The following is a 15,790-nucleotide window of genomic DNA, read 5'->3' on the forward strand; positions in this document are numbered from 1 at the left end:
ACACACACACACACACACACACACACACACACACACACACACACACACACACACACACACACACACACACACACACTAAATTTATTCTTTGTTATGTGTCCCTCTAGTGCATGATTATGTGCTTATTTTATCACTACGTTTCTGAAAAGCCTAGGCAGCAGTAGCTGGTATACTACTTCATGCATAGTCATATTTGCTTTGAATAAGTCATTTTGTAACTCGTTTATTGGTGAAAAGTAGGAGTATACAGTCCAGATTCATCTGCTACAACTTTAGTTATATTTTCCCTTGCTCTACTCAAAAGTGTCATCTTCCCTCTATGCCTTTTTAAATATTCAAAGCAAACAAATATGCAGTAACCCAGAATGAAATAACACAATCACTTAAACAAATCAAAATTCCTAACAACAACCAAGGGTCACTTAACAGACTTTTCTGAAATCATTTAATGTTAAAAAAGTCACACAACACCACAACAGTTAATGCTTTTGTCTTTAGTGAAAAGACTTCAGACTACAGAAACGTTAACCTACATCCATTATTTTAACATACCATTCTCTAAGCACAATGATACCCTCCAAGGTGTGTGTTATTGTGTAAATAACACCCTTCCAGGGGTGTAGTTGCCCATTGATGCCCTGCCTGGGCATTATTTGCACAATAAAAAATGAATAAGCCCAAGGAATCTGGCTAGTTCCAACCTCACAATCATGAGAGTAAAGGAAAAAATAAAATAAAAAAAAAACAAGAAACTAGGGAGTCTTAAAATTTCGTTGATGAGCTCAATAATAATTAAAAAAAGTCATGAAACAAAGGTAGTGAAAGCAACAAGCCTTTATTTGTCACACATAAGTGATCCTCAGTAACAAAAAAAATCAGAAAAATTTTGAGAATGTTAAACATATCAGCTTTTATATACTTAGAAGTAGGTGTGGAAAATATATGTATTGTTTAATTTTAAACCAGTCTATTCATGGCATACAATATAAACGGGTCCATAAAGGTGCATTTTAGAACAGCAAGTGCCCACTCCCTCAATCTACTACTGATTGGATCAAACTAAGTCCTAGTTAAGGAAATCTGTTTGCAACCCACATTCCAAGATCAGGTGTTAAGAAAAGCATAATATATACATAAAAAGATTTTTTAACTAAAATCACTTTCGGCTAACTAATGCAATAAAGCTTTCATCAGGTCTATGACAAGAACTCGAATCAAGAGAAACATGTAGCTATCTAACCATAGTCGTAATCGAACTGGAACACTGCTGTCTGATAATCGGTTTATAGGTTCATAGGTAGGTACTAGGCTATCTGCCTGAAGGCATTTATAAGCCTAGCCAGAATGTGTTGGCTTTCGCCACCCTCTTAGTTTAGTTCCCTGTGCCTCTGTTCAACAGAGCCACTGAAGTGATCCCCAGGGTAAACTTTCTGTTTCCCATCCACTCGTCAAGGTTTCTTTTGAAGAGTGTTAGTGAGGAGCTCTGCCTAATGTAGATTAGAATCTTGTTCCAAAGCATGGGAAGGCTCTGGGACAAGACTCTATCCATCCAGCACGTCCTGTTTATTGTTGTGGTGAGGTTTAGATCCCTAGAGCGTGTGGCTCGAGGGGATATGGTTTTCTTAAGGTGGAGCATGTCCATCAGTTCTGGGTTGGACATGACCTTGTATGTCAGGCAGAGATCACCTCTGAGTAGGCGGTATGCAACCAAGTACAGCTGGAGTTTCTTCAGTCGAGCTGCATAGGTCATCTGTTTGAGGCCAGTGATCCTCTTGGTGAGGTACTTCTGTGGTCTTTCCAGCTGTTGCAGGTGTCTTGTAAGGTACATCCCAAATGGGACGTTGTACTCTGTGATGGGCCTGATGAGTGATGAGTAGAGGGGCACAATGACCTCTTTTGATCTGGATGGGAACCCTTTTGTGATTAGGTGGGCCACATAGAAGGATTTTCTAACCGCTTTGGCAATTTGATTATCAAGGGAGAGATTACTATCTACTTGGGTCTCCAGATCCCTTATTGCATCTTCCGTATTTAGGGGACTACCACCTATGTGGTAATTTGTGGGTACTTTGTTTTTTCCAAAGGGGATAACTATGCACTTTTTGGCATTTAGCTTGAGGCCATGATTTTGACACCAGGTATCCGTCTCAGTGAGACCCTTTTGGAGAATGTCTGTGTCAGCCAGAGAGTCAGTTATAGCCCCTAGTTTGCAGTCCTCCTGCGCTTGAATGCACCTCTGAAAAGTATATGCCAAACAGGAGGGGTCCTAGGACTGAGCCCTGGGGAATGCCACTTGTAACTGATTTATAGTCGGACCTAGCTCCCACAACTCTCACCATGTGGGTTCTGTCCATAAGCTAATTGGCAACCCATCTTGTGACATAGGGGTTTATGTTCAGGCTGGTGAGCTTGTCTATAATACCAGAATGGGGAATGGTGTTGAAGGCCTTTGCGAGGTCTAGGTAGGCTGTGTGTACCACCTTTCCCTCATCTATAGCCTTGGCAACTGTCTCAAAGAAATCCACCAGGTTTAGGAGGCATGATCTGCCCTTAACAAAGCCGAAATGGGTAGGGTCCAGTGTTTGGAGGTTCCCAATGTCTCTGTTAATGAGTTCCATGATGATGCGCTCCATAGCCTTGCAGACCAAGCTAGTCAGGCTTATAGGGCGATAGTTCCCGGGGTCTGTTGTGGATCCACCTTTGTGGAGTGGAATAACCGTTGATGTGCACCACTCTATGGGTACGTAGCCTGTGGTGAAGCTGAGTTTGAACAGTGAATTTAGGAGAGGGGTTAGTTCATCTTTGAGTTCGTGTAGGATGCAGCCTGGGACACCGTCCGGTCCCATTGATGCTGTGTTTTTGGCTTTGGAGAGGGCTGTTTTAACCTGTCTAGTAAATATCCATCAATGTGTATTAGTGTGCATAAAAAACTAAGTTATTAATGGCTCAGAAAAAATGTCAGTGCTTTGCAAAGAAAAAAAAAACTGTTGACAATTTTTATGTTTACAGCCCAAAAAAACATGTTTATATGATGAAAACTAGTAGAAAAATCACACAAAAATACAGAAAACAGTGGATGAAGTAAACTAGTAATGTATAAAAGTGTGTAGGTGTGTGCATGAGTGTCCACCAGTATGGTAACTGGGGTAATTATACCAATACTACATGGTAATAGCGGCATGAAAAAATGCGTGTTTTGAATTTACCATTTAAATCTATGGTGTGATGCAACAAATCTTATCAAAGCAGAATCGATATTAAAGTAACTAAACATATGTATATACACATTCTACACATCATTTTTATTATTATTTAGTTATTTTTAGCACATAAAAATATTCCTCAAAAAATTCCCTAAAAAACCTTTACAGATTATGTCAGTTTACGTAAATTCAACACATTTTTAACAGAGCAATAGTAGTCGAGTCCTGATTTTCTAAATGCATTTGATTCAACTGCCAGCATGGTTCTTTTTTCTCCAACACAATATTGATGTCCTCTTCAAGCTCATCCATTTCCACACAGGCCAGAATGATAAATTTAAAACCAAAATGTCTGGGGTGTTCTAAAAAGTGTTTGGCTAAGCCCGTTCCTCTGGCATTTTATGTCTGATGTCAGAAAGATGACCTGAAAGCCTCCTTTTCAGTTTATTCATAGTCTTACACACATAAAATGCAGGACATTCATCACACATGGTCCTATATACAACATTTTCAGTATTACAGTTACCACCTGCTAAAGATTTCATCATCTTTTTAAGATAGGGGAACTCAAATGAGTTCCACTCCAAGTACTCACAGAAAGTGCAGTTAGGTAGCCCACAGATTTTAGTACTTGTGTCATCCTGGTATTCCTTATTTTTCTTTTCCACTTAGCTACGCATGCTTCTGCTTATATATATATATATATATACATATATGTATATATATATATATATATATATATATATATATATATATATATATATATATATATATATATATATATATATATATATATATATATATATATATATATATATATATATATATATATATATATATATATATATATATATATATATATATATATATATATATATGTATATATATATATATATATATATATATATATATATATATATATATATATATATATATATATATATATATATATATATATATATATATATATATATATATATATATATATATATATATATATATATATATATATATATATATATATATATATATATATATATATATATATATATATATATATATATATATATATATATATATATATATATATATATATATATATATATATATATATATATATATATATATATATATATATATATATATATATGTATATATATATATATATATATATATATATATATATATATATATATATATATATATATATATATATATATATATATATGTATATATATATATATATATATATATATATATATATATATATATATATATATATATATATATATATATATATATATATATATATATATATATATATATATATATATATATATATATATATATATATATATATATATGTATATATATATATATATATATATATATATATATGTATATATATATATATATATATATATATATATATATATATATATATATATATATATATATATATATATATATATATATATATATATATATATATATATATATATATATATATATATATATATATATATATATATATATATATATATATATATATATATATATATATATATATATATATATATATATATATATATATATATATATATATATATATATATATATATATATATATATATATATATATATATATATATATATATATATATATATATATATATATATATATATATATATATATATATATATATATATATATATATATATATATATATATATATATATATATATATATATATATATGTATATATATATATATATATATATATATATATATATATATATATATATATATATATATATATATATATATATATATATTTATATATATATATATATATATATATATATATATATATATATATATATATATATATATATATATATATATATATATATATATATATACACACACACATATATATATATATATATATATATATATATATGTGTGTGTGTATATATATATATATATATATATATATATATATATATATATATATATATATAAATACATATAAACAAAAGTAGGGTGATCTCTTTAAACCCTTATGAGCTCCTGATTGTCTGTGAGGATGGCCCGGTTCTCCTTAATAATGACTTTAATTGTATTGAAAGCCTAGGTGTAAGTTAGAATGCAACTGTCCTTACTTGTCCCTTATTTTGGGTTAGGGTGTCCTTGTTGCATAATTCTACCAAAATGCCTATGCCACACAGGGTCATTGTTAGTTAGACTGTCTAATGGGATCCAGGGTCATATGTAACATGTTTGATTCATATACTCTGGTTAAGAAATAATTTTCAAGATCATTTGTATTTTTGAGAAAAGGGGCCAAATCTGTGGTAATGCATTGTAATTTGTAGACTTGTGATTTTATTGCATTGCGTTTAGGTTTTACTGGATGCATACTATCTCTGTGAAGTAAGTAGTTCACTCTTGTTAGTTTCCTATATAAGTTGCTAATTAATTCCCCCCCTCTTTATCAGTACTGACCATCATATATATATGCACTAAGTCTGAGCTGATGGAAGTGGTAAATTTCATGAAGGAGGTGGAGTTTATGATGTAATGGATAAATTCATTGAGTTTACATTTCGCACCTTACCAGACTATGAATACATCATCAATAAAACAATGGTAGCTGGTCATAAAACTCTGGTATTCACTTTGCAGTACATATTCTTCCTCCCACTTGCCTAAGGCTACATTGGCCAGGCAAGGGGTCATAGCTGCACCCATGGCTATCCCCCTCATGTGTTTGTAAGCCTTGCTATTGAAACTGAAAAAAATTATAACTCAACACCAAGTTTATTAGCTTTCCCAAGCTTTCAGTTTTCCCTTGTGTAGCAGTTATTTCTGCTATAAGCCTCTGTAACTACTTCAATACAGTACATGTGTGGTTACACAGTGTATAGGACTTCAAAATTAATAGTTAGTTAATAGTTAATGCTTTGTTCATTCACATAAACTTATTTTATTTTTCTTAAAATATCAAGTGAATCTAAAATATAGGATGAGTTCTATTCGGCAAGAGGCTGAAGAATAAAATCTAAGGATATGGAACCTCCACTTGCAATTAGAGGTCTGTAAAGTTGATTTAACCACACACCTTGTCAGGCATTATTGCTTGCCAAACAACCACCCGGGTCTTTACAAGCATAGCCATACAACCCAACCAGTTTTGTCCCCGAGTTCTTTGGATGCCTGTATGGTAGGGTTTGTTAGTAAAGAGGTGGTTAAGGGTTATGTGGGGGGTATATTAGTTGGGGATTCATTTGCATGCTGTTGACCTCTGTATCTAAAATTTCATAAATTTTCCACTTAATTTTGTTGTCATTTCTATATTCCAAGAGCAGTTTTCTAAACGATGTTTATGCCTAGTAGCATAAATATGTATCCTTCAGTTTATGAAAGTATGAAAGTCTGAGGACCATTTAGCTGTCTTGTGAAAAAGTTAATATCCCAGTAAAACAGACATGCTTTTGTCCAGTTTTACTAAATGTTGTTTATTTTACAGTGCAGCAATACATACACTTATCAGTCATACCGTGCAAATGTGTTCATTTTCATTGTTCTGCATTGCATTTCAAGACTTGTAAGGAAATCTGCATTGGCCCAAGTTCATAGAGGCATTGCTGAACAACTGGTATGGTCATCACAGTTTAGCTGCTTTGAAAGTAAAAACTAACTAAAGAAAATTAATGTGCAAATTAACATTCAGCAGAGTACATCGTTCATGAGTGTCATAACAATTGTAATAGTTGCTCTTTGTACTGTTTACTTATTGTGAACATCACTAGTTTTTGCTAAAAAATGTGAGCAGTTATTTATTTGCTTGTTACTGCTTCTAATAGAAAATAGACAAGATTTCAAACATAGCATGTTTTTACTATACATTTGGATAGTGTTAATCTTTAAATGCCTACTTGTGTCATAGTGATTGGAAAAAAAGCCTGTAACTTGCTACATGTTATTCTTTTCAAATGACTGTTAATCATATTTTCTTTCTAGCTGCTTGGTGAAGGTGGAGATTCTTTGAGCAGCTTACCCAGCAGCACCTCATACCTTCTCACAGTGCACTTGAAAGCAGGAAAAGGGCTCGTCATCAGGGATCGTTCAGGTAAGTTCTTACATTTCTGTTGCATGTAACATACTAGCTGACATCACCAGTTGTGATTGTTTGGTTGCTTAGTGTTTGTGACTTTTACTGTTCATAATCAGTTTAGTCTTGCAATGTACCATAAAACATAATTTTTGTATGCGTTGAACTCTTCAGAATCTTGCATATTAGTCCCTTAGATCAATTGTGCTTGTTTTATTCCATTGTCTAAAGCCTTTATTTATATTTATTTGCTTTTCATTTACAGTTTTTCTTGTGTCTGTAGTAGTAGCAGTATTCAGTTCTACAGTATTTTTTATTAACAAAGTAACATCAACAGATTGAACCATAATTTTGCAAATGTCCTGTAAAAATTATGTTTTGGCAGTTTTGTGTGTTTTGCAGTTGCAGAGTTGTAAGTAGTGCTTCAAAAAAAAAAAAAAAAAAATTAATACATTTATATTATGCTACATATCAAGGGCAGTAAACTTCCATTACTATAAATACAAAATTGTGTCACCCAGTGTTAAAGATTTCCTTTATAGCTTTTGTTAGCCTTTTTTTCTGCTCCTAGATTGTAGGTCTAGTCTGTGAAACTGATCAATTTCTTGTATGACCCGTATGGCTATGCATAGAAGGAGTTTGAAAATTTTCTCCAGATACCTCTGCTAAGGGAATGTTGGTGATTTTATTGAGACACAAGTAAAGTTGGGCATTCTTCAGTGAAAGATATGGGTTGTAAGAATTGGCTGAAGTCCACTCATAACCATTCTTTCGAAAAATGGTAGCTGATGCACCATGGACAGAGGAACAGATTTTTCTGACATAGCCCTGGGATTTGGATATGAAATTTGCATCCCCCCTTTTATGTAGTAGAATACCTGCCATTCCTAGACAGTGCTGGCAGAGTTTGTAGTAGGCCAATCCTAAATGTGATATGGTGAGTGCAGCGGCATTATATAAGTATAACATTTGAAGAAAATATGAAGTGCGATATACTTAGAGAGACATCATGCTTTTCCAGTACTACATCTAGATTCCTCACTTTTCTAGCTTCTGTCATTTTTTTTAAACTGGGACCTTAATAATTTTTGAGGAAGTGCCCATGCATTTACAGTTGCCTGTAACCCTTGTATTAGTAGCCATATTTAGGGGCAACCACTATATTTGCTTTTTAGGGTGGAACTTTTGCAGCTATCCACAGAAGAGTGACGGGGAAGAGCAGCTGTTTAAGGAAAGCTCTCTGCTTTTTAATTGGTGCATCTCCAATTGGAAGGCAACTCCTGGGGCCATTCTGTTACAGAGACAATTTTCATTTGGAATGAGAGTGAAATAATGCTAGATGATATCACTACTTTCTTGTAATAGGTAATATTTTACAATTACCTTTGATGCCAACCACTGCAGAAACTGACTTTCTTGTGTCATTAAAGTACAATGATTCTACAATTAGGCTGCTCTAGCTAAATGCAAGGATCCTTATAGGCCCCTGTGGGCTATCTTTCAGACCTTTTTTTGAATTCCCAAGGATGATTCAGTTTGATAGCTTGTACAGATAGCCTTTTGACCTTTATGTGAAATGTTGTTAAACACTGCTGCTTCCAGACTTGCCTATATCTAGGGATGGGTTAAATGGTTGTACTACTGCCCTATGAAAATATGAAGTCATGTTGTAGTCTCTCTAGTGAGATAGAGATAGACTGCATTTTCTTCATAGCATGAAGTAAGAGCATCCTGTGGCTGTCCTTTGGGGTATTTTTTTTTTTTATTTCTTGACATTTTTGTTGGCCAGTTGTCATTTGGATTTGTCTGAGGATGTAACAGACCTTGGACAGAAACAGGAATAGTAGTGATGATGCTTAATAAACCAATAAAAGTATAATATGTAAGTATGTTGGCTGTTTCATTTGGACTATCTTTTTATGACATTAAACAAACCCATTAGACTTTTATTATCAATGTCAGTGTGCTGTTTTGTCCAATGTTTCAAGTAGCCGAAGGTCACCCTGCATAAATAATCTGATCTTTTGCTACTGCTGCTGATTTGGTGGCTGCCCCATAGAAGATGAATATTGCATCTCAATATCTCCAACTTCTTCTAAGGGATTTGCAATATTCAGGTACTGATTTCCATTTCACTAGTTAAGCAGTCCTTTCTTTATCAACCAATTTTATTCTACATTAGAATAAAACAATTTTTTGCAATATGATTAGGGCAAATGTGGTTAACACTGAAGGAAAACAACCCAAAGGTCTTTCAATTGTGAATCATTTTTGTTTTTTAAGATGAAACCAAAATTTGTTTTCATAGATTGCAAACTGATTGTGTATGTCTACTGACCCAGCTTCCATGATTTGGATGTAATAGCAGTAATCATTCACATAAAAAAACTTTATTCACTAAACATTCACTGGTGATTCTGTACTTCACTTTTGCTGGTCAAAGAAACCAAAATAGAAGATGATCAGTGTTGGATAATTAGTGTACATTTTAAGCATTTCATACTGTGATAATGTAAATTGTTAGATCTGTATGCTTGCTGTGGTAGTTGCATAGTGATTTCAGGAACGTAGGACATTTTTTTGCCTAACATTTGGTCATATTCTCCTTCTGTTTGAAAGACTGTGAAACTGACCTTAGTTTTTTTCCTGTGGTCCAAAGCTTCCCACATACGTCTGCACTCTGTTAACATACACAGTTAATTTCATGATCAACCTATCCTCAAAAATGGAACTTTCACACCAAGAATAATTTATGTTTTGACCAGCTGTCATGCTGTTTCTCTAGTGAAGGCTTTGAATTTGTGTGCATGTTGTAGACAAATGATCCTAACCACTGTGTTTTTGCCTTTGGGTCCTGCTTGACACTAATTGTGAACAGTAGTTAAGTTAAAATCACTGAAATTAAAGCTTGTAAAACTTAGAACACATTCCTTCTACAGACAATTCTGCATAAATTAGAACATGAAATGAAGCTTTTAGTTCATTTTGTCCCATGACTACCAACAGAAAGTAATGCCACAACAAGTAACCCTATTGGTACAAAAAGACCCAAGTACTTTACAGTAGGAAGTAGCACCTTGGAAAACTTGTATTAAATTCCCATCACTTGGCATCAAAATCATCAGATAAGCTTGATAGGAAAATAAGAAGTATAAAAAATGTATAAAAGAAATGCACTGCTTGCTTATGTGAAGAACAGAGGTATCCAGAAGAAAGTCATATTGATTAATTTAAACATAACTGTAAATTAGTCAGTGATGTATTGTAGAAGCAACAGCAATATTGTTATAAATGAAATTAATTAAATTGGTTCTGTTTGTCCAGCTGGCTCTTTGCATTTGGTAGTGGTAGCTGAAATCTTATTTGAGATCAAGATCTGTACAACTCCTCGCCCAGCCAGTACCCTAGGTATCTTTATTAGTAAACTCTAGTAAGATTTGACTTTGGTTCTTAATGTAAAAAACAAAAATACCCAAAGCAGCTGAAGGCACTCAGTTCAACAATAAAAACGATAAAAGTAAATAAAACCGAGTATCCACCAGGGCTTGCAGCATACAAGACTTTATTACAGGAAACAGGATAAGTGCTTTCACTCTGAATGGTGCTTCATCAGATCCATAAAAACAACTAGTAGTCAGCTACATTTATATCAATATAAATGTATTAAACAGATAATTAAAATCATTGGTCTGACCTGCGTTTTTTTAATAAAGGTTTTAAAGGGACTACAGCATTCATACCTTATGCTTATCTGCCTGCAATTTAATGATCCATTTAGTCTCTGCTAGTTCCAACCTATTGTTATAATCTCCCCTTCTTGGGCCCATTGGTATCAGTTCCAAGGCCATAAACTCAAATAAGTGATCTTGATATAGAGAAATATGCTTAGCAAATGCGTTGGATACAGTTTTACACCTGATGTCACCTTGATGTTGCATAATGCGTTCTTTCAACATTCTTAAGGTCTTCCCAGTGTAGAATGCAGTGCAGTGCCTACATCTGGCTAAGTAAACCAGTCCCTTAGATTTACAGTCTGCATAAAATCTAGCTTTAAAAACAACATTTAAACTAGCATGCTTAAATTCACAATCCTTGCAGGTAAGGACACGGGCTTTACAAGCCCTACATGGAAAAGTGCCTAATCTATTAGAAGTCACTGCCAAGGAAGTAACAGATTTAAAACACAATTGTCTTTTTAAAGATAAATTATTTTTAAACGTAAATAATGGTCTGTTACCTACTAAGTTACTAACTTTCTCATCTGATAATAAATTAGGCCAGTGCTTGCTAACTAGGTCACAAATATGATGAATATTATTTCCATATGTTAAAGGTAGCCTAAGGTGAGTGTTGTCATTCCTCCTTCATGTGTCCCCCGTATACAAAACTCCATCTGTCCTATTAAAGTATGTTTTCCCTCTAGTTTCACTTAATAAGTTAATTTCCTTATGTATTTTTTTCACATTATCCTTCTTATATCCTCTCATCACTAAATTTCCTTCCAATTCAGATGCAGTTACGGAATATTCACTATCTTGTGTATTTAATCTAGACATACGTAGAAATTGCCCTTGGGCAATATTATTAAAAATGTGTCTGGGGTGCACGCTCTTCTGGTGCAATAAGGCATTTTTTCTACATGATTTCCTAAAAAGTGAACTTGGAAGAGAGCCATTAATTAATGTTATCTTAGTATCTAGAAAATCTATCGAATCCGAGAATATTTCATCTCAAATCTAAAACATTCACTACTTGATTCCAAATAATGCACAAATTCAATTATAGCATCAGCTGCACCCTGCCATAAAATAAAACCATCATCTGCAAACCTTTTATAATATAAAAGATGTTCAGAGAATGCATGGTTGGATAGGACCACCCTGGCTTCCCAGTCTGCCAATACTGGATTGGCATAACTGTTTGCACAGGGGGTCCCCATAGCAACACCCTTCTTCTGCCTGTAAACAGTATCTGTAATTAAAAAGACATTGTTATCCAAGACAATTTACATCAATGACCCCAGTAAGTCAACGTGTGCCCTACTATAGTCAGTGTTAGTCATTAGAAATCTTTTTAAAAAAGTTATCCCCATATCATGCGGTATAACAGTAAAAAGAGTCAGTGTATCCATACTAACTAGTAATGTATCAACAGCAAATGTACCATGGATTCTATTAAAAGCACCCAGGGTGCTCAAAAAGTGCTCAGTATCTTTCAGCACTGCAACAGCTTTCTCCAATGGTTTTTTTGAGCTGACTTTCAATATAAATAGAGATAAATTCAGTAACCCACCCTCTCCCGATACTATAGGGTGGAAGGTGGGACAAGTTAATGACTTATGAACTTTTGGAAGTGCATGAAGGATAGGCAAAAGTGGTTCGTTAACCTGCATAAAATTGTATAAATCCTTACTTATTAGTTCATACATAAGCAATTCATATAATTCATCTTGTACCCCCTTAATAATCGCAGATACCTTGCTTTGTGTTATCAATTCATACGTTTCAACATCATTGAGTAATTCATACATACTAAAAACATAAGAATTAGAATCCCAAATTACTGCTGTCCACCTTTATTGGCGGGGCGTATAGTGATGTTATCATTATTATGCAACTCTTGTAAGGTCATACATTCATCTTTAGTCAAATTAAAGAAATTCCCCTTACCTGTATCAATATCACATAGTTTTTTTTCCATAACTTTAATAAAAGTTTCAAGTACGGGCGTGAGAATGTGAATAAATAAGCTGGAATGTTTTAAGCTGTCCAAGACATTAGACTGTTCTCCAAACATCAGTTTCAGAGCAGTGTTCCTTGCAAACAAATGTATGTCCAACGTAATGTCACTTATCTGCATTGGTCGAGCAGGCACAAAATTCAAGCCTTTATTTAAAAGGCTTGTCTGCGCCATAGTTAAATCAATAGTTGACAAATTAAATACTAAAGATGGTTCCTCTTGCAGCTCACACCTTCCACATAGTGTTCATTCTCCACGGAGGACTTCCGTCTCTTCCAGCCTCGACTGAAACTCCGCCCTCGTATTGGTTGCTGAGGTAACTTGAAAGGAGTCGGAAAATTAAAATGCCCATTCTCCAAGGATGTTGCACTACTGTTAGTTTTAGGTCTAGCTCCATTATCAATGGTTTTCTGTACTGCTTCTAGCATGGAATCAATTCCATTAACCACACTAGCTACAGATGACAAGACAGGATTTACCTGCCGCTCTCTTTCTATATTAGATTCATTAAGGGAAGAAATCTGGGTGGCATTGCCAACATCCGATGATATTGTCCATACATTAGAAGTCTGGGAGGCATTGCCAACATCCAATGGTGCTGTCTGTTCGGACCCACGGGGCCAAACAAAAATATGGCCTCTTTTAAAATCGGCTAGATCCCTTTCTAATTTATCTTTCTTCAGTAATTGCAGTCTATCATCATAGGCTGAGACTTTCAGCGCACTATCAATCTCTGTGATAAACGGAGCTTCTGTATAGTTGTCATGCAGCTCCTTTTGCAAAGCTTCCATCCGCTCCAACAATTTGCTTTCTTGCGGGCTGAAAAAAACATTCAGAAGCTTGATATAATTAAAGCTCAGCTCCATATTTAACATTTACCATTGTTTCAATAAGTCAGGGAAAGAGTTGCCATATGTAGGCATACAAAGAATACGCAGATCTCTAGGTACCACTTTATAATGCGGGCATGCCTCCATATGGAGCCGTTGCCACTGTATTATTTTCAGTTTGAATAAACCAGTACCAAAGTCTCTTAAAAGAGTATTAAACTTGCCCCGATCCTGAGGATTTAAAATAGTTGATTCAGTCGATACAGAGCAGGATAAAAGCGGGTTAACACCCATGATACTTAAATTTTTAAAACGTTGTTGTGAAGTCCCCACATTGGGTCGATAGTCCAACTCAATTTCAGTGTGCTCAGCCATGTGCTGCAGGGTATTCACAAATCCAAGCAAAGTAAAAAACAAAAATACCCAAAGCAGCTGAAGGTACTCAGTTCAACAATAAAAACGATAAAAGTAAATAAAACCGAGTATCCACCAGGGCTTGCAGCATAGAAGACTTTATTACAGGAAACAGGATAAGCGCTTTCACACCAAATGGTGCTTCATCAGATCTTTAAAAACAACTAGTAGTCAACCACATTTTTATCAATATAAATCTATTAAACAATTAAATAATTAAAATCATTGGGGTGACCTGTGTTTTTTTAATAAAGGTTTTAAAGGGACTGCAGCATTTATACCAGGAGGCTTATCTGCCTGCAATTTAATGATCCATTTAGTCTCTGCTAGTTCCAACCTATTGTTATATTGGATACATTTTTACACCTGATGTCACCTTGATGTTGCAAAATGCGTTCTTTCAACATTCTTAAGGTCTTCCCAATGTAGAAAAAAGCAGTGCAGTGCCTATATCTGTCTAAATAAACCAGCCCCTTAGATTTACAGTCTGCATGAAGGTGACATCAGACGTAAAAATTATCCAATATAACAATAGGTTGGAACTAGCAGAGACTAAATGGATCATTAAATTGCAGGCAGATACGCCTTCTGGTATAAATGCTGTAGTCCCTTTAAAACCTTTATTAAAAAAACGCTGGTCACACCAATGATTTTAATTATTTAATTGTTTAATAGATTTATATTGATATAAATGTGGTTGACTACTAGTTGCTTTTATGGATCTGATGAAGCACCATTCATGCAGCTCCCAGTACCAAAACGTCTGTTTTGAAGTACTTTGCCAGAGTTAAAATACCCATACACAGTAAACTGTATTATCATGAACACAACTGACCACATAAATTACTTAAAGATTCTTTTATCACTGGACTTCCAACCAATACATAAAAAGGATTTCATCACAATGAGACTGATCTGGCATACTGTGTTGTCAAGATTTGCAATTCTCTTTCTGTCTGTTTATGTAGCTCTAATTAAGCCAATAAGTGAGCATGAGGCATAATTTTGTATGTATCCTAAGGGGAATCTAACAAAATTAGATTGTGTGTAGCATACTTTCACTAGATATGCCACCATGGTTTTAAAAAAGAACTGATTATTATTATTATTATTTACTTCTTTAGAAATTGAACTTCTACTATTTTTCTGCAGATTCTTGAGTTGGAGACCTAATTAATGTTTGTAAGACTTCTCAAAGTAGTATTATCAGTGCCAGCTGCAGTCTGGCTTATCTTGTACCTTGAGGCTGTCAATTAACTTTGAATATTTGCTTTAAGTTACATTGTCAGCATTTTATTATCTCAAACTAGGATTTGTGTTTTGTTTCGATCCTTTGCGGATTGATGTGTTTTGCTCCTGATCATTTGTGGTTATTGATTCCTATGTTGACATTTGTGCACATCAACATATTGTTAGGCTCCCCAAATGTTTGTAGCTGAGGCAGGGAATGAATCGGCTAGTTTCAGATTGAGTTTTTACACTAAAA

General features: G+C 33.9%; 1 protein-coding gene across 1 annotated transcript in view; it reads left to right on the top strand.

The window, feature by feature from the left end:
- Positions 1–15,790, top strand: part of MCTP2 (multiple C2 and transmembrane domain containing 2) — a 2,216,888-nt gene that overhangs the window by 272,131 nt on the left and 1,928,967 nt on the right. Inside the window, exon 3 of the mRNA XM_044081878.1 lies at positions 7,231–7,339. Within this exon, the coding sequence (XP_043937813.1) occupies positions 7,231–7,339 (109 nt within the window). The remainder of the gene's footprint in view (positions 1–7,230; positions 7,340–15,790) is intronic.

This window comes from Protopterus annectens, chromosome 8.part1 (assembly GCF_019279795.1).
Source record: "Protopterus annectens isolate FY-2018-M chromosome 8.part1, PAN1.0, whole genome shotgun sequence".
In the NCBI taxonomy this organism is placed as follows: domain Eukaryota; kingdom Metazoa; phylum Chordata; order Ceratodontiformes; family Protopteridae; genus Protopterus; species Protopterus annectens.